The 25,235-nt window shown below is 41.7% G+C and overlaps 1 protein-coding gene across 2 annotated transcripts in view; it reads right to left on the reverse strand.

Moving 5' to 3' along the window:
* MTREX (Mtr4 exosome RNA helicase) overlaps positions 1 to 25,235 on the reverse strand; it is a 208,527-nt gene that overhangs the window by 11,359 nt on the left and 171,933 nt on the right. For both annotated transcript variants that reach the window (XM_085860894.1, XM_085860891.1), the window contains exons 25-26: positions 22,348 to 22,510; positions 10,971 to 11,075 (exon numbers count right to left, since the gene is read on the reverse strand). In XM_085860894.1, coding sequence (XP_085717020.1) covers positions 10,971 to 11,075; positions 22,348 to 22,510 — 268 coding nt within the window. The remainder of the gene's footprint in view (positions 1 to 10,970; positions 11,076 to 22,347; positions 22,511 to 25,235) is intronic.

Genomic DNA, 25,235 nt, shown 5'->3' on the forward strand with positions numbered 1-25,235 from the left:
TGCGTGGGTCTCGTAATTAGATCTAGTAACTATCTCCATCTCATATTCTGATTCCTACCCTAACCCTGTCCTTTTAGCCATGGTACAAAACAAGCATGCAAGAACACGCGCCATTAGATATGCGATTGATAATACACACACCACGATGCCTCCTGTGGCTAGGAACCACTACACAACCCATGCACGGGCATCATGTGCCATGATTTCATTGAAATCTGTACGCCAATTCCCAACCGGCATCTTACCTTAACTTCATACCTCGCTCACCACTTCGACCACAAATGCCTCCTGCACACGGGAAAAATATTCCCGCACCCCCTTGTACCACTGCATCGCTACCATTCACCACTATAAATAGAGGAGTACTGCATGACTCAGGCTGTCCTTGGCACCACGCGATACTGGGCCAAGCAATAGACGTGAATACCTCGATCGCATCTCGCTGGGGACGTCCTGGGTGAGCACGTGGAATTTATGTGACCCTCATCCAGTCGCCAGACCATGGTAAGACAGGGGCGGTGAGGAGGGGTCACAATAAGGGCGATCAGGGAGTTTGGTGCGGGGCACAGGTGTGCATTTTGGCTCATGAGGGGGCCCGTGGGTGGCGGGGAAAGTCCGTTGCTATTCAACATTCAGACTGCACTCTGAGCACGTTCAGGACCGGGGTGCCGGCTCAGGGAGCATGTCCTATATCGAGTCAGGATCTCTGAACCGCGCCAAACCGAACGGACAACTGAGACAATATAGGGCCGCTGTGGCCCAATAGAGGAGCAGGATTCGGGTCAGCACGTCGCTATTGGGTCAACACCCCACCCTTCGCCCAGGGCTTAGAAAAGGGGGAGCATGGAGCCGCCCGCTCACTTCTCTACTCTTCGTTGCTGCCTCCCCTTGACTGGCTCTTCGCTCGCTGTTGGTGTGCGATTGCCAGGATCTGCTTCTTCTTGAGGGCCTGGATTCTCCTGGTCTTCTCGAGGGCGACTGCCGAGACTTCCGGCCGGAAACAATAGGTTTCCTAGCCGGTATGTGCTTGGCAGTCCCGCTCGGCTGCATCTGATCTGGTAAGGTGATCCGGTTTGAGCAAGTGCGTACCGAGGGCGTGTCCCCCCCGGTAATTAGATAATGTCACCTTTAGGTAAACGGTATCAGACGGAGGACCCCAAGTCACGTGGTCGAGTTACTGGTGTTCACGGTCGATTAGCGACCCACCTTGTCACAAAGTTATTCGTGTGCGACGGCCTGCGACACCGGAGAGTCTGGTGGGAACCCAAGGTAGTTCACCCCTCGTGGTCTTCGCCCCCAACCCCGGGTCCGCAACAATGTACTTTATAGTTTATACAATGTGTTTGTTGTTCAATGTGCTTCAGTTTATCATTAGCAGTTACTGCACATTATACGATTGTTTTTATATTGTGCAATGTATTTGTATTGTGCAATTATACTTGTTTTTTTTTAATAAATAACTAGGGTGGTCCGGCTTGCTACGCTCGCCTCTTCATACATCGTTGCAGAGTTTGATGTCATAGATTTGCTGTGTTGGCATGATTTACACCAATCATAATACAAGCATTTATTTTCGACAAATCTATTTGTAATATTGGTGATATTATATTTATTTGAAATTTTATTTGTGACATAAGAAGGTCCAAGTGGTCGAAATGGTCAAGGGTCTAAGCTGTCAGAAGGGTATAAAGGATCTAAATGGTGTTAAGATCAAAGGGGAATTTTGGGTCTTCAGGGTCGAAAGGTACATTCCAACAGTACGTAAATAAGACATATAGTCACATGGAGAGACGGAAGGAAGGTCAGACTCACACAGAGACCGAGCTTTTTTAAATATACAAATGCCTGAAAAATATCATTTTTCTATAACTAAAAATTCTGATGTGCTGAATCAATTCTGACATTATTAATTTTAGCATGTTGATTCCAAATCTAAAGGACACCTACCCCAGCAGCAGATAGTTGTGTTTTTTGTCCGTGTTGCTGTGTAAAATTATTTTCATGAACAAGGTCAACGTTCCAAAAACAACTTTCAAATCTTAAATCAATTTGATGCAGGAATATGAAATGCAGACACTGTCATTCAGTGATCAGAGAGAGTACCATGACATGACGTCACGTGGAAAGGAAAAGTCCCGACTGAAATCCTTCATGCGGCACTATTTTTCATGCATGTACGTGTGCATGTACTTGTGACTTCGCTTATTTACGATCGGAAACTAATCTTTCTTCTTTTTCTTCTTCCTCTTTAAAGAAGAAGAAACAGGCAAGCCCAATGCAAAGTTGAAAGATTGCAAAGAGTTCCATCAGGAATGACAATGCTAGATTTTTAGTTAATTTTTTTTTTTCTGTTGAACCCTGTGACCCAAAGTTCCCCACCTTCTGGGGCATACACCAGGGGTAAAATTCCCCCCTCAAAATAAATAATAATTCCATATTGCATCATATACTGTAAGATCCCGGTTTTCGTTGCGGATGAGTTCCTGAAAAGTATCGAAAAAAAGAAAATCAAAGCAGTTTTTCTCAGAAGAAATAATGGAATAAGCAGGGGGTGTGGTGTTATATTTTGCGGGGGATGTGGTCACCACTTCAGGTTTTATATTTTGCTTTTTCTCCTTTTTGATTCATGACAGTTATATTGAAGCTGTTTGCCTTATATATCGCGGGGGATGCGTTCCCACGAAACACCACATTATCCGAAAACGTGTAATCGGGGCAATATTTAACATGTAAAAATGGGGGTTATGTAACGAACGGAGACAATTTAAACCTTTTAAGATTGAAGACCTACATAAAAACCTCAAAAAAGCAGTTAACAATGCGTAAATAAAATATATACCAAATAAAAACATTAAAAGGAATTACTTTTTAATAAGTGTTATCATGATTGGGGTTGGATACAGGACATATTGCTTGTGGCAGGCTTATTCAAGTGTGGCAGGCTGTCCACTTGAGGTTGAAGGCTCAGAAGATGAAATGGAGACTGATTCGCTTGGGATTAAAAAAAAAAGAAAAATTCATAATGGAGACTTGAGTGGCTGCCTTCATTTTCTGTTCGTTGACATCCTTGTAACATTCCAGGACGTTCTCCACCTCCCTCTGCACTTTGGAACTTCTCATGCAGTTGGGATAGTGTTCAAAGATGGCCATGGAGTCATCGACCAATTTGAAACCTTTAGCCATGACCTTCGTCATGAGGGTTTTAACTGGCACAACCTCCTCAGGACTTGATTCTGATTCCACTCTGATGTGCTCCTCCTCCAGAGCCACAAGATCTTCATTGCTCAGCTCCTCCCTCTGTGAGACAAGCAAGTCCTCAACATCATCACCTCCTCAAATGCCACTTGCAGAGCCATGTCCACAATTTGTTGCCTTACTTCGCTGACTTCAGCCTCTGTGAAACCTCTGAACTCAATCACTGCCTCAGGCCAGAGCTGATAGAGATAAAGATGAAAGTGTGGCTGGGCATGCGTTTCCAATAAAGTCCAGTTTCAGAGGTTAAGCACCTGGCTTGGTGAGTGAGCTCCATCCACAATCACCGATTTGAACCATCCATGCGCTCGAACCACCCATGACTGGCAGCAAAAGGCATTGGATCATTGGTATCTTTGGTTAGATCGCCATACAAACTCCTGGCATTCTCTTGAATGACCATTCCAGACAAGGGTTGTTCTCTTAGTTCTGATGCTCTCACCAAGTGGTCAGTATCTTTGCCATTTTCTCAACAGCATCAGGCTGAGATCTCGCAGTTCTGGACACACTGAGATTTGTTGTTGTCCGAGTGTTCTTATGGATTTTATCACAATTGTCATGAATGGTCCTCACTATAGTATCACGAAGTCCCATCTCTCTTTGAATACCAATACTGCTTTCACCTCGATCAAACCGATCTAAAACTTTTAATTTGACCTCCAATGACTGAGACCTTCTTGACTTCTTCTTCTTATTATTCACTTGATCATTCTCTCCAATGCCACTTGTTACATGCGTTGCAGCAATAGTTTCAGCCTCTGGAAGTGAATGACTCGCCCGGGCCGGTGGAGCACGGCAAAATAATCCACTGTGAGCGAACGATTCACTCAGAACGACGGTGCGCAGTTGTTGTTGTTGTTGTTGAATTAAATCCGTGTTGTAGCAAAAAATGAAGACCTACATAAGAACCACATGCATTATCAGAATGCACATTATACAAGGGTCACCCAAACATATTTAAAAAAACCCCCCACCAATTACCAGACATATTTAAATAAAAATAAACCTCTTCTGGAAGCGGTCAAAGTTGGCGGTATGTCTTGTTCCTCATTATTTAATAAACGTGGGCACATTTATCAATTGGAGGCAAACTTATTGACCCAGCAACATCAACGGGCATGTGTCACCAGCATTCATTTGACGAAAAATCTCTAATTTCAGGTCGAATGTAACAATTTTACAATGTCTCTTAGACAATCTACAGTACAGTACAGTTCAGCAAATTTCTTTGTGTGAAGAAAAGTAGAGTAGTTCTTTCGGTGATTTTGCTAACTCCTGATTTGGTACTTTCGTGTTGTAGTGTCGCGTCTTTATCAGTCGTGTAAGTTCTGAAAACGCTCGAGAATAAGAGGTTTATGACATAAGTGCGAGTTAACATGACGTAAATCGGATTGTGCTGTTGATAACATGAGAACATATTTGCGAAACGACAAAAAGGGGCGATGTAAACCGGGGTATTACTGAATAACGTTTGATTCAAAAAAATGTTTTAAAATGGACCCGTTATTTAATTATTTGGTATTTGACTTTTTAACCCCACCCCAGGTGACCGGGGACCAAAAAATGATCCTGCTCTCGTATCTTCTTGGCATGTGATGATCATAACCACCAAGTTTGGTGAATTTCTGCTCAACTGTTTAGGAGACGATGGCATGATGGACGGACAGACAGACAGGCCTTAGTCCCACGCTTTTTGGGAAAAATGGGGGGTGGGGCAATATTCTAATCGGCGTCCGTCTGTCTAAGTCACATTTGCTCAACGGCGAGGATACGGCAGCCGTACGCCCCTGAATTGACAGAAACGTGCGGCGGCCGCAGAGTTTCTGAGGTGGCCTCAGGGTAGCCCTACGCCGTTTGGCTATATTTTACAGGCCGTAAGGTCGCCGTGGAATTATAACGCGGAGTTATAACTTTTTTCAATTCTACATTCGCCGTAGCAATTCGACAAGCCGAAACAAAAGAAATGGTAAAAAAAAATAAAATAAAATTAACCCATTCGTTACCGTCCGTCTGGCCGCACGTTCGCCTTAGGGCCCCCTGCGGTCGCCTTGCGGGCACCTTGAGGCGACCTTGCGTCTGCCTTGAAAATTCTATGGCCGCCGCAGGGCCCCCTTAAGGTCACCGTGCGACATCAAATTAAAGACCGTATGGCAACCCCACGTTTTCGGTCTCCACAATTTCTAAGACCTAAGGCCTAAGTCACATTTGCTCTACGGCGAGGATATGGCGGCCGTACGCCCTCTGAATTGACAGAAACGTGCGGTGGCCGCAGAGTTTCTGAGGTGGCCTCAGGGTGGCCCGACGCCGTATGGCTATATTTTACAGGCCGTAAGGTCGCCGTGGAATTATAACGCGGAGTTATAACTTTTTTCATTTCTACGTTCGCCGTAGCAATTCGACAAGCCGAAACAAAAACTGGTAAAAGAAAAAAAAAATATATATATATATATATATACATATATATATATATATATATATATATATATATATATATATATATATATATATATATACATATATATATATATATACATATATATATATATATACATATATACATATATATATATATACATATATATATATATACATATATATATATACATATATATATATATATTAACCCATTCGTTACCGTCCGTCTGGCTGCACGTTCGCCTTAGGGCCCCCCTGCGGTTGCCTTGCGGGCACCTTGCGTCTGCCTTGAAAATTCAATGGCCACCGCAGGAACGCCGTAAGGTCACCGTGCGACATCGAAAACGTGGGGTTTGCCGTACGGTCTTTGATTTGGTCTCCACAATTTATAAATACGCCGTGCAGCTCCCCAAAAAATAAAAACATATGTGACTGCTACATTGTGTGACCGTGGAAATACTGCGGCCGCTGTATAATTGCTATTGGCCGTAGATTTTGGAGACCCCACGGACGCCGTGGCAAATGTGACTTAGGCCGAACAAGCGATCCTGATCTGTGGCATCTTACTATTTCAGCATCCATTTTATGTGCAAGCTATTTATTTACTCTAACCACGCTGAGTGTTGACCTTTGACAAATTATATTCTGATGAAAGAAACCAACAACAAAATTCATCACATCCCATGTGTGAGAAGGTAATGCAGGAACATAAGAAGAGTGTGTGTGTGTGTGTGTGTGTGTGTGTGTGTGTGTGTGTGTGTGTGTGTGTGCACGCGCGCGCACCAGTTAAAGTGGTTGGTAAAGGATCTTAAGCACACTACAAGGCATAACAGGACATGTCAACATCAAAAACCTGGTGTGTATAAACAATTAAATAAACACACACTCACTATGTACGAATTGCCATTTCACCAAGTCATTTGCAAGTTACTTTGAAAACCCTTTGACTCCAAATATTCCCTCACAGCATTTTTAATGATGCCGTCACCTCACATGGCGATAAGGAATTTGATACGATAGAACCATCTTCAGCCGTCATGGCAGTTTTGAGCACTGTGTGTTTGCTATATCGCTCAACAATCCCTTGTGCAGTTCCAACAGTTGCTAAAAATAATTGTTGTTGTGGCTCTGCAAAATGACTGCCATGACAGTGTGCTGCTTCCCACTCACCCCAGTCGTGGAATAAATATTTGTGCACACTCATGACTCGATTTGTCAGGATTGTGATGCACTTCCGACCAGGTCGCTTCGACCCGCTTTAGGAAAGAGTGAAAAGAATTGGGCTCAGCTTTACTTGGCAGCCGGTACATGTGGGCTAAATTAACGTGGCAACACACTATCGGGGACAGCTGCATTTCCAAGCCGGGTTGAGTGATGCATGGAAACGAGGCACAAGATTAAAGTCCCACGTCAACCTCAATCTGTCAGCCTTGAAGTACTGCTGATTGATGTGGACAGGTCACTTCCTTTGTATAAAAGGCACAAGACTACCAAAATGTGTCCTCTACAGAAAGTTAAAGCTGGGAAAGTGTTCTGTAAGTGGATAAAGGAAAGGTTAACAGGGATACATTGAAACACTCGTTGACAAGTGGGGCTTAGCCCCGAACATCTGTGAGGCAATGGCCCAAGAGTGCTCTGTGGAGATTCACTGTTTACGAGGAAGTCAAATATTTGAGAGCTGATGCCTGTGGTCTTTCAAAGTGAGTAGATTGGTGTAAGGAAGCAAGCAGTCTTTCTCGCTTCCTTACACCAAAGAGTAGCCACTGTTTTGGGCTCATATGTCTTGCATGTGGACACGGTACAATGTGTATTGGTCTAATCAGTCATATGTGCACACACAAAAAGTGAAACCCTAGACTTTTCCTTTTTCCTCCAGGGCAGTCATTGTTGATGACAATAAAATGGACCATCACGACTACTACTAGTTCTCAGTTTACTTCGTTGGACAGGCAACTGCATCATTTGGCAATGTGGCAATGAAAATCCACAACCATTCATCTTCAGCCCAAAGGTGGACAGAGGCTATGCATTCACCCTTGTTTGTTTGTGTCTGTCTGTTCGCAGGATATTTCAAAAATATATGGACTGGTTCGGACAAAACTTGGTGGAAGAGTTGGGTGGGTGACAAGAGGCTTGTAGCATGGTATTGTGTACACTGTGGTCTTAAATGAGGAGAAAGCTTAGAAATTGAACCCAGTTTTAATAAGATAAACAATCTTAATGTTATATAATGCCCAAGTGTCTGTGCTTTCAGAAAATGTATACTTTGCTATGGGTCCTATGGATATCGTTGCTTACAAAGCATGTTTTTTTTATCCAAACACAGGCTATTTTTTCAATTTTTATAGCTCATTTTTTTAGAAATGGGTTACATGTATGATTGTGTATGTTGTCCAAAATGGTTGAAAATGCATTTTTTGTTTGATATATATATATAATTATACATAAGAATAGAACAATTCCTCAAAACAGTACATTTCTTATGACCTTCTGCATATCTTGGCACCTTCAAATGTGTAAAACCTCAGATTTTGCAAAATTTCCCCCAGTCAGAGTGAAGCTTACAAAATCATATTCCAGAAATTTGAAATGCATCTGATAGAACATCTTAAATAGCAATTTACTTCTGCATAAAGTGATGATTTAAAATGGCAAGTTTCAACATGGATCATTACCACATACCAGTTTTTCGGTTCACTTCCATGATTGGGTCAAAAATGTTAGGAAGTACGTAACAAATTGCATTTACCAAGCTGCTACAAAATTACTGGTAGCAATAAGCTTGATTTTAAAACCATAGAATAAGTTTACCAAGATGGCCTTATGATATAAAAATCAATACCAAAGGCCAGTTTGTGTTCAGTATACAGAACATCAAAGGTCGTTAGGAAGTACATAACGTTTTAAAGAAATCTGCACTTTTAATCCTAAGATGTTAGTTTGGTTCATCACAGCATGTATTTCTATGGTTAAGTTTATGTGCATATATATTTATGACCTGAATGAACACTGATCAATTTGTTAATTTCATATAACCTTGACCTGTTTGCTCAAGGTCAAATATCAGGTAAACCAAATATTCTCCATGTATGTGGTTTCCAATTAGTGTATAATACATATCTAAGACATCAGACCAATTTTAGAATGATATGAGTGGTTCCTTGATACAGATAATTGATAACCAACTTTGACCCTGTCAGAGCAATAGAAAGAGGAAGAATTAAGCTCTGTCCAAATAGATCCTGAATCCCCATGACGTTGGCTAACAAATGATATGCAAAACTTAATCATACAATGACTTTCATTTTCTGGTCCCCTGTGTCCTAAATGTGTACATAATACCTTGCGACAAGCCAAGAACAAGCAGGTCCAAATGCAGATTTGGCCTACCCGTGGGATGCAAAATGTAAACCGTTCAGCCTGGTGGAGGTATGCGTTCTACTGAGTACCATTCGAGTTACCTCTGCCACTGAAGGTGAAGGAAGTTATGTTTTCACCCCCTTTCTGTCTGTCTGTTTGTTTGTACTACAGGATATCTCATAAAGTTGTAGACAGATCCAGACGAAACTTGGTGGACAGGTTGGGTGTGTGACATGGACGAATAGATTAGATTTTGGTGAAGATCCGAATCGGGATCTGGATACGAGAATTATTTAATTTATAAAGTGATTCTTCACCGTTGAGAGATTGGGCCAAAAACGATAAAGTGCCGTATAGCATGATATTTCAAAAATGTATTGGGCCCGATATGTTCTCGTAGATCAGGCATTACGTGGTGGAGGTATGCGCTCTACCGAGTGCCCTTCTAGTTCATGCTATATTTCTGTATAATATGCTCAAGCTTCAAGGAACTCATGAGGTTGATGGGTGCAAGAATACAGAATTTAACAGTAAAATTAAAAAGATTGGTTTATCTGCAATAATGATGGCAATTGACTCCATGGAGATGGAGTTCAAACGATTATGGAGGAGAGCACTGAATAGGCATCTCCACAATGAAGCCGAAAACCACACAGACTGCCTGTCGAGTGACCCAGATCTATATTGTTATCGCTTTCTGCACTTTCAACACGTCCCATCAATGCATGATTCAGCTGAATGGAATCTGCTTAAATAAATAGGGCAAATCTGGGCCAACAGACAAAGTTTGGAGGACTGTGTATTTGCTGCACCGTTCAATGATCCCTTGTGCTGTGAAGTTCCAACAATTTCCAAAAAGGAAAATGACACGATCTCTTCACAATTGAGTAATGCATTGCACATGAAGTGTGAAGTATGCAACGCACATCGCAGAGTGACCTTTTATCATTGCAGTGTCATTGTACGACACAGGAAATACTTCCACAATGCCGTATACCGAGTATTCAAATGGTTATGTTATTCGACGAAGGAAAGAAAGAACAAAAGATGCACGTGCATGCAAAAAGACTTCCCAGTGATCTTGTTCTACCCCATTAATCCAATCTCTTACTTGCAGGTTACCATGTTCTCCCTCCCTCCCTGTTCGTTCATTTACTTGCGTCCAACTGTCATCCTACTACCTCAATGTCAGTATGTTGCCGTTCAACCCTCTTCCACCTCACTCAAACATGATCCTAGATTTGTGTCCAAAAATAAAAACGGAGCTCATGATGCAGGGACATCTGAATTAAATGTTTAAAAACCTCCTGAAAATAGAGTTAAAACACCTTATACATTAAAAGCTCAATATTTACAAAGCGAGCACACACATGTGCACACACGCACACCATTGGTCATTAATTTCTCCAAACAAAACTCTGAGCATTTATTTGGCTCGACCAGAATTGCCTCTCATTCTGGATTTCTATCTGGGAATCATTTATTTCATTAAATGCTTTCAAACATTTAAAGGATGCATTGCAATAATGACAAAAGTAATCAATCATCGCAGTGGGTTCTTTGTAACAGCAATGCCATAAAGTCGTAACTTTAATACCATTTGTGCAAACTAAACAGTCACAAGAAAAATTTACGTGTATGGACACAAAGTACTTCCTATATTCGTCCATAAAAGTCCAGAGGATACCTCTTTGAAGAGGTGGTTTCACCACTTCTTTATTTTCATATTTATGTCACGGTTCAGAGTTGAACAAATTGGACTCCAAGAACACTAATGGACGTTCAGTTTGAGTAATGAATATTGACCAAAATGCAATTGGATACCAAACAGCACATTTCCAAGACACTTCTCAAATGAAAAGATGAATAAACCAGGACGACCATCGCAGTTTAAGCTAGCCATCTAAAACTTATTAGCCCAGCCCCCCTTCTTTTCCACTCACCATCTGAAAACCTGTTTTCCAGCTCAGTGTTTCCTATGGCTTTCGCTGCTTGGCACATCTGCCTGAGGAGCTCTTCAAGCCGCCGCATGCAGCGAATCACACTGCCTGTAAACATAGAAGTGGTATGACATGAAAACACTTGCTATCGGACATTATCCGGAGTGTCCAATTATTATCATTATCCGGATATCCAACGCAGTTATTTTCTCTCTGAGACAGTGACGTGTGGCTTACCAGAATTTGCAATCAATATCCCGCGTGTGAAGTATGAAAAAAGACGTCTGCACATGACGTCATCACACAGTGATGTCTGCAATAGCAGGAATGCACTAATAATTTTTATTTTTTTAACATACTAAAAACTCATGGAAAAATGACATGATGGGGGATAGAAAGTTTATTTGCTGATTACTATGAGAGGGAGAAGAAGAAGAAGAATAGATTAACAAGAGTAGGAAATATGCAAACGTGGCAGTTTTGTGTGAGGTATCTCACTGTCACCTCATCTCATATATTGTTTGGGGGGAGGGGGCAGCCCAGGTTAACCCCCCCCCAACCCAATTTGTGGTGCCGGGCAACTAACACCACCAGCTCCTGGGACATCCGAGCGGTACCTTTTTCTAGGAGGCGGACACGTTGATCCACGGAGATTTTAACACGTGCTCGAAAGGCTTGGCGGAGGGCAATGGCGGACGGGTGGTGGAGCACAGGGAATGAAACAGATGCGCAGGCGGTTTATCCTCGAACCCACGACAAATACATGAATCGAGTTTCTTCATTTAATTAAAATAAAACAAATATTTGCAAAGGACAATAATTCAAAAGGTAATGATAATGATAATAATAAAGTAAATAGATCCTAAAGTCGAGGCACCACCTCACACAGACTCAAATACAGACAAAGGGAACATGAAAAAAAAATCCCTCCTTTTAACTATTCTTGTACTTCACTTGGCCCAGATCTGGTCCTTGTGGAACTTTGAATTGAGGCGCTTATATTCGCACGTGCCGTCACACGCAGGTGGCGCCGTCACTTCTCTCGTAGCAGGACAAACGCAAGCCAGGCACTCCGTGAGTGGCACTCAACACCAAGGCTCAGACATGTAGCTGCTTCGTGCGTCAATCGCCCTCACCGACCCGCAATGACATCCACGAGGCTCGGGGTCCGTTTCTCACAACTCAACCAAGAGCCAAAAAGCCAGGGTCTTGCTTCATGCTTGCACTCACCCTGAACTCTCCTTCTCTTCTCACGTGCACTCTCTCTCCCCCTTGCCTCTCTCTCTCCCCCTTGCCTCTCAAAATGTGCCAACCTTGAACTCCCGCCTCTGATTCTCTTCCAAATCAACTCTGCCTCATGTGTTCACTCTGCCAATCCCTCGTTCTGTTCAGTAGGAAGCCTCCCACACCCTCTTCTTCTTCGACGTCTCACGTCTAACAATCCTCCGCCTCCGGGGCGTGGCCTGCTCGCACGAAACCTGGGAAGACGGGGCCTCTACCCGCTCGGCACACCTGGCTTGTTCCTTCTCATGGTTTTGGTTAAAAGACAAAGGGAAAAGTCACAGAGGGGTGATTACATACTGGGGAACCTTATTCTTAAGTCCTAGCTAGTTAACACGACACCACCCCCTCGTGTGGTGACACGTAACACTTAAACTCACAGGTTCCCTGCTTAGTTACATCGAGATGTCTCATACATGACCATGGACCAAGCAACTCTACACGATGCTATATTCCCTATTAGATTCCTCTATGTACCCCCACAACCATCACAATATTAAGCTGAGTTTGTGCCTGTGGGTGGATGTGTGGGTCTGAACATGGTACGTTTTCATAACAATGAAAATACTCATGTACTGTATGCTGTTGAAATGTCCAGTGGTGTGTTGTTACCAAGCAGCTAGTTAGCGATTGCCAAGCCAGCCGTTCCTTATCAACGGCTTCTAATGGAGTGCTTGATTGAGTGTTTAAGCCACTTGGCAAGCGCTCCACAAGAAACTTGGTAACTGAACACACCCCAGATTCATGGCATGATGATGAGGATAAACATCATCATTATTTCAGCAGGCAGGATACAGTTGGCTTTGAAGGCCATCTTTGTCAAGTGGTCAATCTGGGAGAGGTGATGGGTCATGGTGAGCCAGAGAAGTTCAGGAGACTGAACCTCTTCCAGTTGTTATTATATTAATAAATAGATGGATTAATTTGACAATCCTTCCATTGTCAGAGGGTGAGACTGATTTTTTTTGATGATTTGACAAATGCAACATCCCTTTTAGCAATAGCAATTGTCAATTTCATGCAAGCAAGCGAGACGTGCAGCTGCTGCCTGTCTATCTGTCTGTCTGTCTGTCAGAGGGATGCCGTAAGGTATGATGTGAAGTAATCTGCAAAGATGAAGGGGCAATTTGAGAGAATCAGTCGTTTATGTATAAGAAGACCAAAAGTGGGCTCAATATACTGCCTTCGGGCACTTGTGCCTCTGCTGGGAGAAGAGAGGAAACGATTCAGTTAATATAGCATGTTGGTTACACGATTGGATGAAGTTAGAAAGTCATGTCGGCAGCCTTCTATGCTGCAGGTAGTAAGCTTGGCAAGCACAGCAGAATGCCAGACTATCAAAAGCCTGAGATATGTTCAGGGAGATGTCCGGGTTTGAGATTTAGAGTCGCTGACCATTGTTTCAAGAGAAGCAGCAGGATATACAAAGACAAGCAAGCAGGACAGAATCAAACTAAGGGTCAGATCAGACTTTTGAAGAGATGACTTGATATCAGCAGTGATGATGTATCCTCTTTACATATAATTGGAAGAAAGCTGATAGATGTTTTAAATTCCCTCGAAATTAGTTATTGTTGGGGGGGATGAGGGGGAGGGGGGTAGATATTACTTCAGTATAGATAGAAATGTATAAAGTAGCATGGTCCGTGTTCAAGTAGCTCGAAATCTCAATGAAATAAGTAGGGAAATGTATCTTAACAATTGTCTTGTTTAAATGTGCACCATATGGAGGGTGGTGTGTGGAAATAGTTAGGGTTGAATGTAAGGAATTGTACGTGCAGCCTCCTGTCATGCCACCGGGTGGGGACCGGGTGTGGCCTTAGAGAGAGAGAGAGAGAGAGAGAGAGAGAGAGAGAGAGAGAGAGAGAGAGAGAGAGAGAGAGAGAGAGAGAGAGAGAGAGAGAGAGAGAGAGGGGAGGAGTTCTGTTGTCCCTGGAGGGGAGGAGCTTGGATTGCCTCACAAAGGGCCAGGTTGTCCAGAGAGGGAGGGGAGGCATTTTTTGGGGTGAGGTGTTCAGTACGCAGGGGGAGACAGTGGGAGAGAGACGAGGAGAGTGGAAAAATTTGCTTCGCCTGAGAAGTGTTCTCTGCTCGTCTCCCTGCTTCATCGTCCTGCCTACCTGCTCATGTCCTGCCTTCTCCCTGTTCACCAATTCGTCACTATACCTGTGTGCTTTGTCGCCTGTTCGTCGTGCCTGCTTCGGCATCTCCACCAGAAGAGCTAAGGCTATCCCCGGTTCTCATTACCCTTTCCCTTCTGTGAGCAAGTCTTGTGTGAGGTGCCATCGATTTTATCCTTGTTGTATATAAATATTTATCCATTGAATCCCTTTTCTTCCCCCTCACCCGAATGTCGTACTCTCCATTGGATCAATCTTCCCCTGGTCATTTGTTTGGGAATAAATCCTGTTTAAAGAGAGTTATGGTTCTTGTGAGCTTCTTGCATTCCCGTGCATGCAAAGTCGCCATTAATCGGACGTGTCCATGGGAGTAACAGTCAGTTCGGTCTGCCCGTCCAGTCGGTGTTGATCGGTAAGGACATGATATTATATTAGCTGTCTTCCAGCTAGATGGGAAGTGGCTAGATACAGAATGATTATAACAGAGAAAAACAAGAGCAGGACAGCAGGATTTGAGAACAGGGTCGTTAATGCCATCTGGGCCCATCGCTGATGCAGGGTAGAGGCTGGACAGAGCTCTGTCTACCATTTTGGGTATGAAATACAGAGCAGCTAGTAGGTAATGGGTATGGGATTGTTGTTGGACCCTAAATTTCAAGGAAATCAGTAATTGTCTTGTCAAATCACCCAAATGACGACTGAACAGTCCAATCCTGGAGCCACACACATGGCTTGGTTTCTGCTGTCTAACAGGCTGGCTCTGACAAGACATTGCTTCAGTTGGTTGTCCTGATGTCACATTCTTGTTCACAACCACCATTGTTGTCAAAGTCTTTCACTCCAAAGGTCACCTGGTGGCACCAATTATTGTGATCAGAAATGCATGACTCCCATTTGTTGATATCAATTCCACAGGACTGCATGGGTTTCTTGATCGAGTCCTTCAATGTTTTCTTCAAGCCACCACTTTTCCTTTTTCCCTTGGCAAACTCGACATACAGCAGTTGCTTAGGGATGTGATATCCATCCAGAGCAGACATCACCAATCCACCAAAACTGAGTCGACAACTGAGTCAAGTACAATATAACCTCTATGCTGTCAAGGCGAGCTCTCTTAAGGTCCTTGACATTAGAGGCATTGTCCTACCATTGAATACCCAAGATGGCATGCCAGCGACACATTTGGAAGATCGAGTACGTTTTTGTGGTAATGGCAATTACCGAGTACAATTTGACCTTGGTTTGAAACATCATCCCATTTGGCTTCCATTTAAGATGGTGAAAGTGCCCAAAAACAAGGGTGGTTGTTGATGTCTTCATCAATGACGACACCATTGGCAGGAACACTGCCAAGACATTTGAATTTCTTCACAACCTTGTAGATTGTTACCCCCCCCCCCATAGGACAGGGGGAAGCTTATTGCTGTTCTAGGGTTTATTTCAACAATTAGTGCTCTGATATTTAATGGTACCTCAGAGTTTTCGACCCCCTAAATGTACTAAACTACCATTTAGGTTGCTTTTTCCCCCTGCACTCTCAATGTCCAACCTGTACCTCAGAACTGGCTAAGACTTTCGGAACGAAATTTGCATCAATAATGTGAATAGAAAGTATGCCGGTTTGCCAATTTTTTTTTTTTTAACTCTGTTAAAATGTCTATGGTTCGGTCATGATGTATAAAATTAATTCATTTTCACCAAAACTCGACTGAGGATTGTCCGAACGGAACAAAATTGCCCTCTTCCAGATAGCTTAGAGCCTTAGAACAAAGCACATTTACATTTAATTTACATCATACCTCTCTCTGAGTTAAAGGTCAAGGTCAAATGTTGCTCTGAAAAATAAATAAATAAATAAATATTTTGAAAGCTTTTCCCACTGCTCAATTTTGCCAATGCAGCATCTCAAAGACCACTTGGCCTTCCAATATGTTCTTCATCACAAGTGTACCTGCACTGAAGTTGTGCACCTGATATTTGATTTGTCCTTGACCTACTTTTTTCCAGATTGTAACCTAATTAACAAAAAAACACATTTTTGATAAAAACACAATAACTTTCCTCCGATTTACATTATGTTGACTTTTTTGGATACTCTATCCCTAAATGTTGAAGGTCAAATCGTGGTCTAAAATAAATAAATAAATGGCCATCAGATAGCGGGCCAAGGGTAGGTCATGGGCGATCGCAAGGGAAAGCCTCCCCTTAATCAGATCGAGTATCGAATTTTATTTATTTATTATTATTCCTCATTACTGGTTGAACCACCTTGTTTATTTACATTGTCAATACTGAAGGAATATCAATGTCATTGGTGAATTTTGTGTCATCATGAAAGATCTTTATTTCGCATAGAACATGCTTCCACCTTTTTAGTGGAGACAGTCATTTTAATTATTTTTTTTCTTTTTCTTTTCCCCAGACAGGCCAATGGATTATTCTGCACACAATATGCCTTGTGTGTCTCCAATTGTTCAACATCAGTGGTGTGAATCCTGAAAGAAGGTAGCTGGTGCTTTCTGTGCACTTGTTGGACTCATGCGGTCTCTCAATGCACATATGTGAGTTGGGGGTATCTTGCAGGTATGGCCAGTGTAATTAGCCATGGCAGAAGAAGTTTCACAACCACAACACAAGAACAACTCCCAAGGATAAAGAAGGAGGGGAGAAGAGAACAGAAAGGGGAAAGGGAACGTTGACCGTTTTCATAGTGCACTGTTCCATCTGTGTTAACCTTTAACTATTCACAGTACTTAGCACATTATTATAGAACCTAGATGACAATAAAAGTCAAGACAAACCACATTTTCTTAGTACGAATAAACTATTGCCACATAGTCCCATAAACCAGTAGGGTTGGTCGGTACCATCTGGGGGGAATAATTCTCATAGTGATTTTTGGCAAGGTATGCAACCCGAGTTAGAAAATATGTGATAGCATTGCATCGGTGGTAGCTTTTTTTTGTGTTCTCACCCTGTTTGTATGCCTACCCTGAAATAAGCTTTTGTGCAAAATTACCAGTACAAGGTAAGACATCCTACTGCAACTTAACATTTTTTTTTTATCAGTCAAAAATTAACAATGAAATTTGTCTCACCTTTTGCTCGGATCATTTGCTTCTCAACAAAAAGTGCTAAACATGCCGAGGTTAAGCATGCTAAACATGCCTTCAGCAACTACTCCGGCTTCGATGCAAATGTCCTTTAGACCAGCATCCCGAAATCGCTTTCCAAGGATTGCTTGGGCATTAAAGATGATGTGGAATGTTCCCATTCTTAGGAGAATGTTGGAAAAGCATTCTTTATGTTTCCAGGCAATTTCAGTGGCTTTTGCATACAGTGCTTGATCCATGACTACCACAACCGTTTCCAGAAGTAGTTCCTTCCTTATTAGTTCTGAACGGTTCAGGATTTCAAACACTGTGGTCAACTCTGTGGCTGGTGCATTGATGGTTGGCAGATATCCCACAATATCTTCTGAGATTAGCACTTGGTCTCTAGTGCTGATGTTAAACCTAGTCCAGTTAGGAATTGTCTGATTCTCTGAATCTGTTTGTCTTGCAAGCATCCACACCAGGTTCTTATTGCGGGCTGCTTGAGCGGCTTGATTGGTTTCCTGGAAATGGTCCTCTTTGGTTGAGAGAGGTTGTGGGCCCACACGTGCACCAGCTACATATACTTCCAGCTCTTGGTGCTCAATGGTGACTGATCTCTGCTTCAGTTTCTCAGTACACGGAAGTTGAACTCTGGGGAGATGTGGCCCATAAATATTAGCCTGTACCACTATGCCATTGACTCGATGTGATGTACCCTTTCCAGTGAGCGTTTCCTCAATTTTGGGGGGTGGGGTAACAATAATAATAATAACATTTATAATGTACATCTAACTTAAAATATATTTTATTATTTTAGTTTATGATTAAATTTTCTTCAAATTGACGTATTTAAACATGGTATCCATTAGTTAGGGTATGGGCAAAAAACTTCCGTACCACTTTTTATGAAAACAAAATCATATGTTCTACAATGTATCAGCACTGGACGATCAGTGCCTGTCATTGCAAACACTAAATGCTCGGCTAGTTTTAACAACTGTTTTGAAAAGCAAATAACATGAGCTACATGCTTAACAATTTTCAAGAAGATATAGCCTATAATAAGAGAGAACCATTAGTTTTAAATAGAATGTCTTCTTCTGTCTTATGTCGGTATCAGAAAAGTTTATTTTGGGATGGGGTTACGAAACGGCTAATAACACACAAAAGGTTACCACCAATGCAATGCTATCACATAGTTTCTGACTGTAGAGATGTATACCCTGACAAAAATTACGATGAGCATTATTCCCCTCGGATGGTACGGGTGGTCAAAAATTACTGGGTCTGGCTCATGGCCCAACAGGAATCCCGTTCACATGACAACACATCAACAAAACATTATTTGATAAAATAAACTTTAATAGTTTAACTTGCTGCAGAAATGAAAAATTCACAAGGATATAATTTTCAAAAACCAGATTTCTGCATTTGTTTAAATCTGATATCCCTGTGACACACAGAACCCTGTTAGGACAACCAGATTCCTTTCCCCTTTACAAATTTAAAAATAAATAGAAAGAAAGTGTGTGTGTGTGTGTGTGTGTGTGTGTGTGTGTGTGTGTGTGTGTGTGTGTGTGTGTGTGTGTGCGTGCGTGCGTGCGTGCGTGCGTGTGACAGTTAAAGTGGTTGGCATAGGATCTTAAGGTCTTGAGTTCAAGCCTCAGCTATGCCAAAATAACAACGGTGGCTTGACTCAGCCTGTCATCTTTCCGAGGTTGATAAAATAAGTATCAGCTTTCGGGAAGTGAGCCAGTCTAGTATGTTTCAGAGTGGTGAGCCGTCCAGAATTGTGGCTCCGAGCCAAGAGAAACTGCCTCGGCAGCTTTATATGCCTGATGGCAAGAGGAGGATCATCCATCCATTACAATCACAACGAGAAAGCATCTGAAAATGATAAGCACATCCGCATCCACTTTGTACTCGAACTAACCTTGACGAACGAAAACGTCAATTAAAAAAAAAAATTACACATTTTATTCTTCTGTGTTCTCCACAATCCCTTAATGAAGTTTTGTTGAAAATTTGATGACAAAAGCTCAATTGGTAAAAATGTTACAGCCTGAACATACACACTGAATCTCAATGGTAAACAAGGATTTTGATTAAAACATTCATGGCTGGTCCACCACATCACTGACGACATCATCCTTACAATCATTTATTCCCCATTTTGAGTAGAATGAGATGTTCCAAGTTAAAAAATTCTGATCAGGGGTTTCAGAGGTATAACATTTTAATTTTTTTGCATTTAATCCAAGATGGCTCCCATACCACATGACCCATGATGTCACAATTATCATAAATATATTCTCCAATTTGAGGGGGGGGGGTTGCTCCTACCCTGAAAATTTTGTGTCAATCAGACAAGTGGTTGCTGAAAAACAACATGGTAAAAACAAATAAGAGTAAAACAAAAAGGTCAAAAAAGGGTCGAATAATAAAAATAATAATAATGAGAATTATTTCAACAAAATTATTCATTTGTCTTCTCCATACACATTATTTTGAGACTTGCGCTGCTATTCAAAAGTCTGAGACATTCAGGAGTTACGAACATTAACAATTTACTCAAGGCCTCCACCAGTGTTTTCTAATATTACTCAGGTAAAAGCCCATCAAAAATGACGGGTTGGAATGTTTTATTCGAAATATTCAAAGACTGGAAGATGTGATGTATTGTAGCAAGAAAAAGCATTATTTTAAAACATTACATGTACAAATGTTACCCTATTTTCTTTATCTTCTGGGACCTTTCACTTTGAGGGTACAGCCTTGTGAACGTGCCAAAGCCTGAAACCTCGGCGTAACGTCAGGTGTGCTTACATCTTCTTTATTTATTAGACACATGTATGTAAATGAACACTCGTTTTACTCTGCGAATGTTAGTGGGGCAATTTAGCTAAATATAGCATAATTGTGCATTTTGTGAGGAAAGCACCAAATTTGGCACACTAGTAGCCTATCATATTATGAACAGATTTGGATATTGGGCCATCTCAAATTCAGCTGCTAATGGATGTGGCAGCCATTTTCCACTGCCATCAAAATTTTTGAGATGGCCCAATATCCAAATCTGTTCATAATATGATAGGCTACTAGTGTGCCAAATTTGGTGCTTTCCTCACAAAATGCACAATTGTTATGCTAAGTTGCCCCACTATGTTACACATCACATGCAGCGAATTTCACCTCCCTGCACCTTTATTTATTTATTTATTCTGTACACCGCCAGTGAGGCCCAGTTGCAAGTCACAGTCAACATTTCCAAAATAAGACACGTAATTTATCTTTCAAGGAAAATGTTTTTTGAGTTTTTTTATATCCTGACAAAAATAGACTGCAGTGAACACAGCCGTATTAAAAGATTGGCCTTTAAAATCCTTCTTAAATCATCCTTTTGAATGGGGACAGTCATCACACAAACAAACACACATTGTGTGTTCTATATGGTAGATAAGAACATTGACTGTTATAAAACAGCTTAGTTTGAATGAGAAGGAAACCAAGATTGTGATAAATTTAAAATAAAGATTTCTAAATGACATTCTTCAAAAACTTGTGAGCACAACTCAAGGTAAACTGGAAAGCCTCTCAAAACTAAACTTGATAAAAACAGAAAAAATAAAAATAAAAAAAGATAATTTTATTAGTCCTATTATAGGCAATGTCAATATCAACTTTTTTCGATATCGATATACTGGTGGGGTCATCCTATATATACCGGTATATCGACATTATTTAACAACAACAAAAAAATGAAACATTTAAATTAATTTTTTTACACAGGTTCCAAAAATATGCAATGGTCAAATGGTCCATTACCAATTCGTATATGACGTACACGTCACAAACCAAATTTTTCCGCATGATGAGAACGGTTATTTTTACTTCCAACTTCAACTTGTATTAAAAATGATTTTGTTTGAAAGCGAGATCAGTATTGGTAATCGACACAGGTCGGAATCCATCACGGAACATTCCAGGTGCGAGATGGTATTACAAACCCCACCCTACAGAGTACAGTATTCCTGTCCCCACGTTTTCCAGTGTAGCGAGGTGTTTTGAATTATAAATAGTAGGTATGTTTTAGCTTCATGCATGCAACTCAGGTTAATTTTTTTAATTGTTATTATTTTCGGAAGCGATTGAGACAGCTGTCAGTTGCCTATACACCGCTCAAATAAAGGTATGCGTCAGAAGAACGTGTTGCATGCTTGGACCAAAATCGCCCATATGGCAGGTACTCTGCTTGTGTGTGTGTGTGTATGTATATATAAAGACCCTCAGTTGTATAAAACAGCTGTGACCCCCTTTTGGATATTTGAAATTTTCAGATATGTGAGGTATCTAATCACACCAATGCACTGAGAAAACAAATGAACATTCAATGAAGGTCTATAAAGTACAATTATAGAATTTATAACAGGAAAAATAATGCATCAACTTAATATATGTGCACGGCAAGTGTCCCACACTTCAATAGAAGGAATCAATCCGTAATTGACGTCGGTTCGAGTAACGCTTTGGAGAAAGAAGCTGTATCACTTGTTCTGTTTATCTGCAGCAGCAATGTTGGAGTTGCTTCTGGGTGACTTTCTAACCAGTAGATGCTTCACCACTGAGAGATAGGGCCATCTAATTTAATTCATCACCTTCTAACCATTTGAGGCACTTCTCAAATCAAAAAAAGACAAGTGGCCTAATTACCTGGGTGTAGCTGCAAGAAAAAAAAAATAATCGATTGCTCATGAATAATTAATAACTGCTCAAAGCTTCGGATTGCGAAATCATGTGCAAATGAAAAATTGTGCAATAAGAAGAACTCATCAAGATGAACTTATTTGCCTCCACGAGCATGCCAAAGAAAAATCCAGACCATACCTTCAAATGCATCTGTCATCTTGCAGATCTGTGCAAAGGAGGCACCATTAGCCCAGGAATACACAACCTCCATGAGGTGAGGTCGAAATGATGCGAGGTAATCTTCTTCATCCACTTGTAACTTCGCTTCTGCTGACACTTTGGCTATCCTTCTTGCACTCTCCTGTACCAAATTGGGAAAGATTTTTTTTTTAAAGCAGAGAATTTAAATGTCAAAACACATAGTCATGAGGAAGAATAAATTAATTTATTACTCAAGCACATGCAATATCTCCCCATTGGTGCTAGAGAAACAGCTTTCAAGAATAAGCATGCTTATAGTAAATACAAATTCACTGCATACGATTCCTCAAATTACATCATTACAAAAGAAAATGATCATTTAAACATGTAAGTATAGCCTCAAAATATATATTGTCATGTCAAGGGGGTTAAGTTAATTACGCCGATCCAATTGTCATGGACGGGACGGTGGACACCAGCCTGGACGGATAGCCGAATATGTTTATCCTTGGAAATTATAACACGTGTGTGATGGAGAGCAGCAAAGGCGTGTACCAGAGGCGTTCACCAGGACAGAAGCACAAGGGTTTCCACTCAAACCCACAACGAATAGACAGACACAAGCAATCTTAATAAATAAGGGTTTAATGAACATAAATCAAATGTTTATAATGGAAATAAATCAAAGCATGAAAATAAAAACGTGAGTTAAACTCGAGTTAATTTCAAGATTTCTCTGCACAGACTCGGATACAGACAAGGGGAACGATAAAAGAAAAGAAAATCCTCCCTTTATTCTGGCAATTAGCTCTATCCAGAGATGATCTTTTAGGAGCTTAGGGATCGAACCTCGGCGTCCTGCGTGAGAAACCGCACCCAAAATGGTGCCAAGCTGCTCTTGACACGGGAAACGTGCGTGAGGTAATTTGTGTGGTGGTATTCAACGCCAGGGCTCACCTACCGTGGTACAGCTTCTTCTCAAGAACGAACCTGCCGACCCCGCTCCTCTCTTACACGAGGTTTGATCAACGATGGCCCACCTTACTCTTCGAACACACAACAGGATAACACCGAGTTATGGCTGAGACGTACTCGTCTTCTTCATTCTCTCATAAATGTACTTCACGCCTCAGTCGATCAAACAATGGTGAGTCTTGATCCAGCATGCAGGCAAATTCACACAGCATGAACAAGAAAATTGCGCAGCCTTCGTCGTCGTGTCGAGAAGCAAACCAGCGAGACACTTCGTCTCCACCATGTTCCTCACATCAACTATCTGGTCTCCGATCATGCCCTCGTCTCCATTGCACCTTGTCACGTCACCCCGACCAATCCTCAGCATCGGGGGCATGACTTACCGGGACCAAGCCGGGAAAGCGGGGTTTCTTTTGCCTGCTTGGAAATGTTCGGCATTGTTGTTGTTGAAAACGTGGTTCTTTTATTTCCGGTTTTGTAAATGCAAAAACAAAGGAAAAGGTCACAGGGGGCAAACACATACTGGGAGATATTAGCCTTAAACCAGACAGAATTAACACAGCACCACCCTCTGTGTGGTGACACGTAACAACTATAGCTGACCGTTTTCCTGACTTAATTTACATCGAGATGTCTCCTTCCCGTTCACAGACCATGCTATACTATGAAATTACTCCACATACCCCACAAACACAACAAAATATATGTACATGCACGCACACACACGCACACGCGCGCACACGCACGCACACGCACGGGTCATAAAGTGTGACCTGCTTTGACATTAATGTTTCGCATATTCTCAGGGTTTTAAAAATTTTTGTTACACTTGAGGACTGGTCTTCCACCTCCACATGGTAAATTGAAAATCAGCCAACATCACAGCATTAGATAAACTAATACGTGCCATTAAAAAAAAATAATAATAAATAAATATTCAAACCGCGAGCAAACAACAACCACACAGGCCATATCTTCGCTCTCGTGTGCCCGTATGTGCGTGGCCCGGAAGTTCGCATATTATTCGCAGTTACGATTATTCGCAATTGAGTTTTAATACCCAATTATTCAATTAGCGCCAACGTATTTTACCTTTTCGCAATGTCGTGGCAAGGAAAAACAAAAAGAGAAGAGAAGAGAGAAAAAAAAATTTACTTCCTGGTTGGGAGCACACCAGCTCACTCTGATGTTACCGAAATTTATGCACCGTCTAATATGAAAACGATCATAACTTGGGGCATTATGTTTATCTATAAATGCGCATAAGAAATCGAGAAATTATTAGAATACACGAAGTCATCACTCTCCGGAAGCCCATACGTTGTAACCCGTAATGGGGAATGCGGCTGAGCTTCCCTTCCCCCATCAGCCACGCCCACGCAACGACGTGTCTTGTCATTGGTTTGGTAAATAAATGGCCACAACTTGGGAAGCACTTGTCCGATTAATATCAAACCTTGAAAAGGCACATCCTCAGGTCCCCAGCAATATATCTGGCAAGTTTCAATTAGATCGGACCAGTGGTTGTTGAGAAACAGCGGTCACACACACACACACACACACACACACACACACACACATACACACACACACACACACACACACACACACACACACATACACACATACACACACACACACACACACACACACACACACACACACACACACACACACACACACACACACCTGGCGTTATAGATAGATCAGGTGAAAAAAAACGGATCCTCTTCACGACAGCCCAATTAGCTTACTGCACTTCCAATCATCAACGAGGTCATGGAATCCATCATCACAGTTGACATAAAATCATTCCTTTTCTGCAAAAACCTCATCTCAGATGATCAATTCAGATTCAGATCTGGTCACTCTACTTTGGACATGCTGCTTCTACTCTCCCAACAATGGTG

Source organism: Eptatretus burgeri, chromosome 2, assembly GCF_056783735.1.
Source record: "Eptatretus burgeri isolate ZD-2024b chromosome 2, Ebu_testis_v1, whole genome shotgun sequence".
In the NCBI taxonomy this organism is placed as follows: domain Eukaryota; kingdom Metazoa; phylum Chordata; class Myxini; order Myxiniformes; family Myxinidae; genus Eptatretus; species Eptatretus burgeri.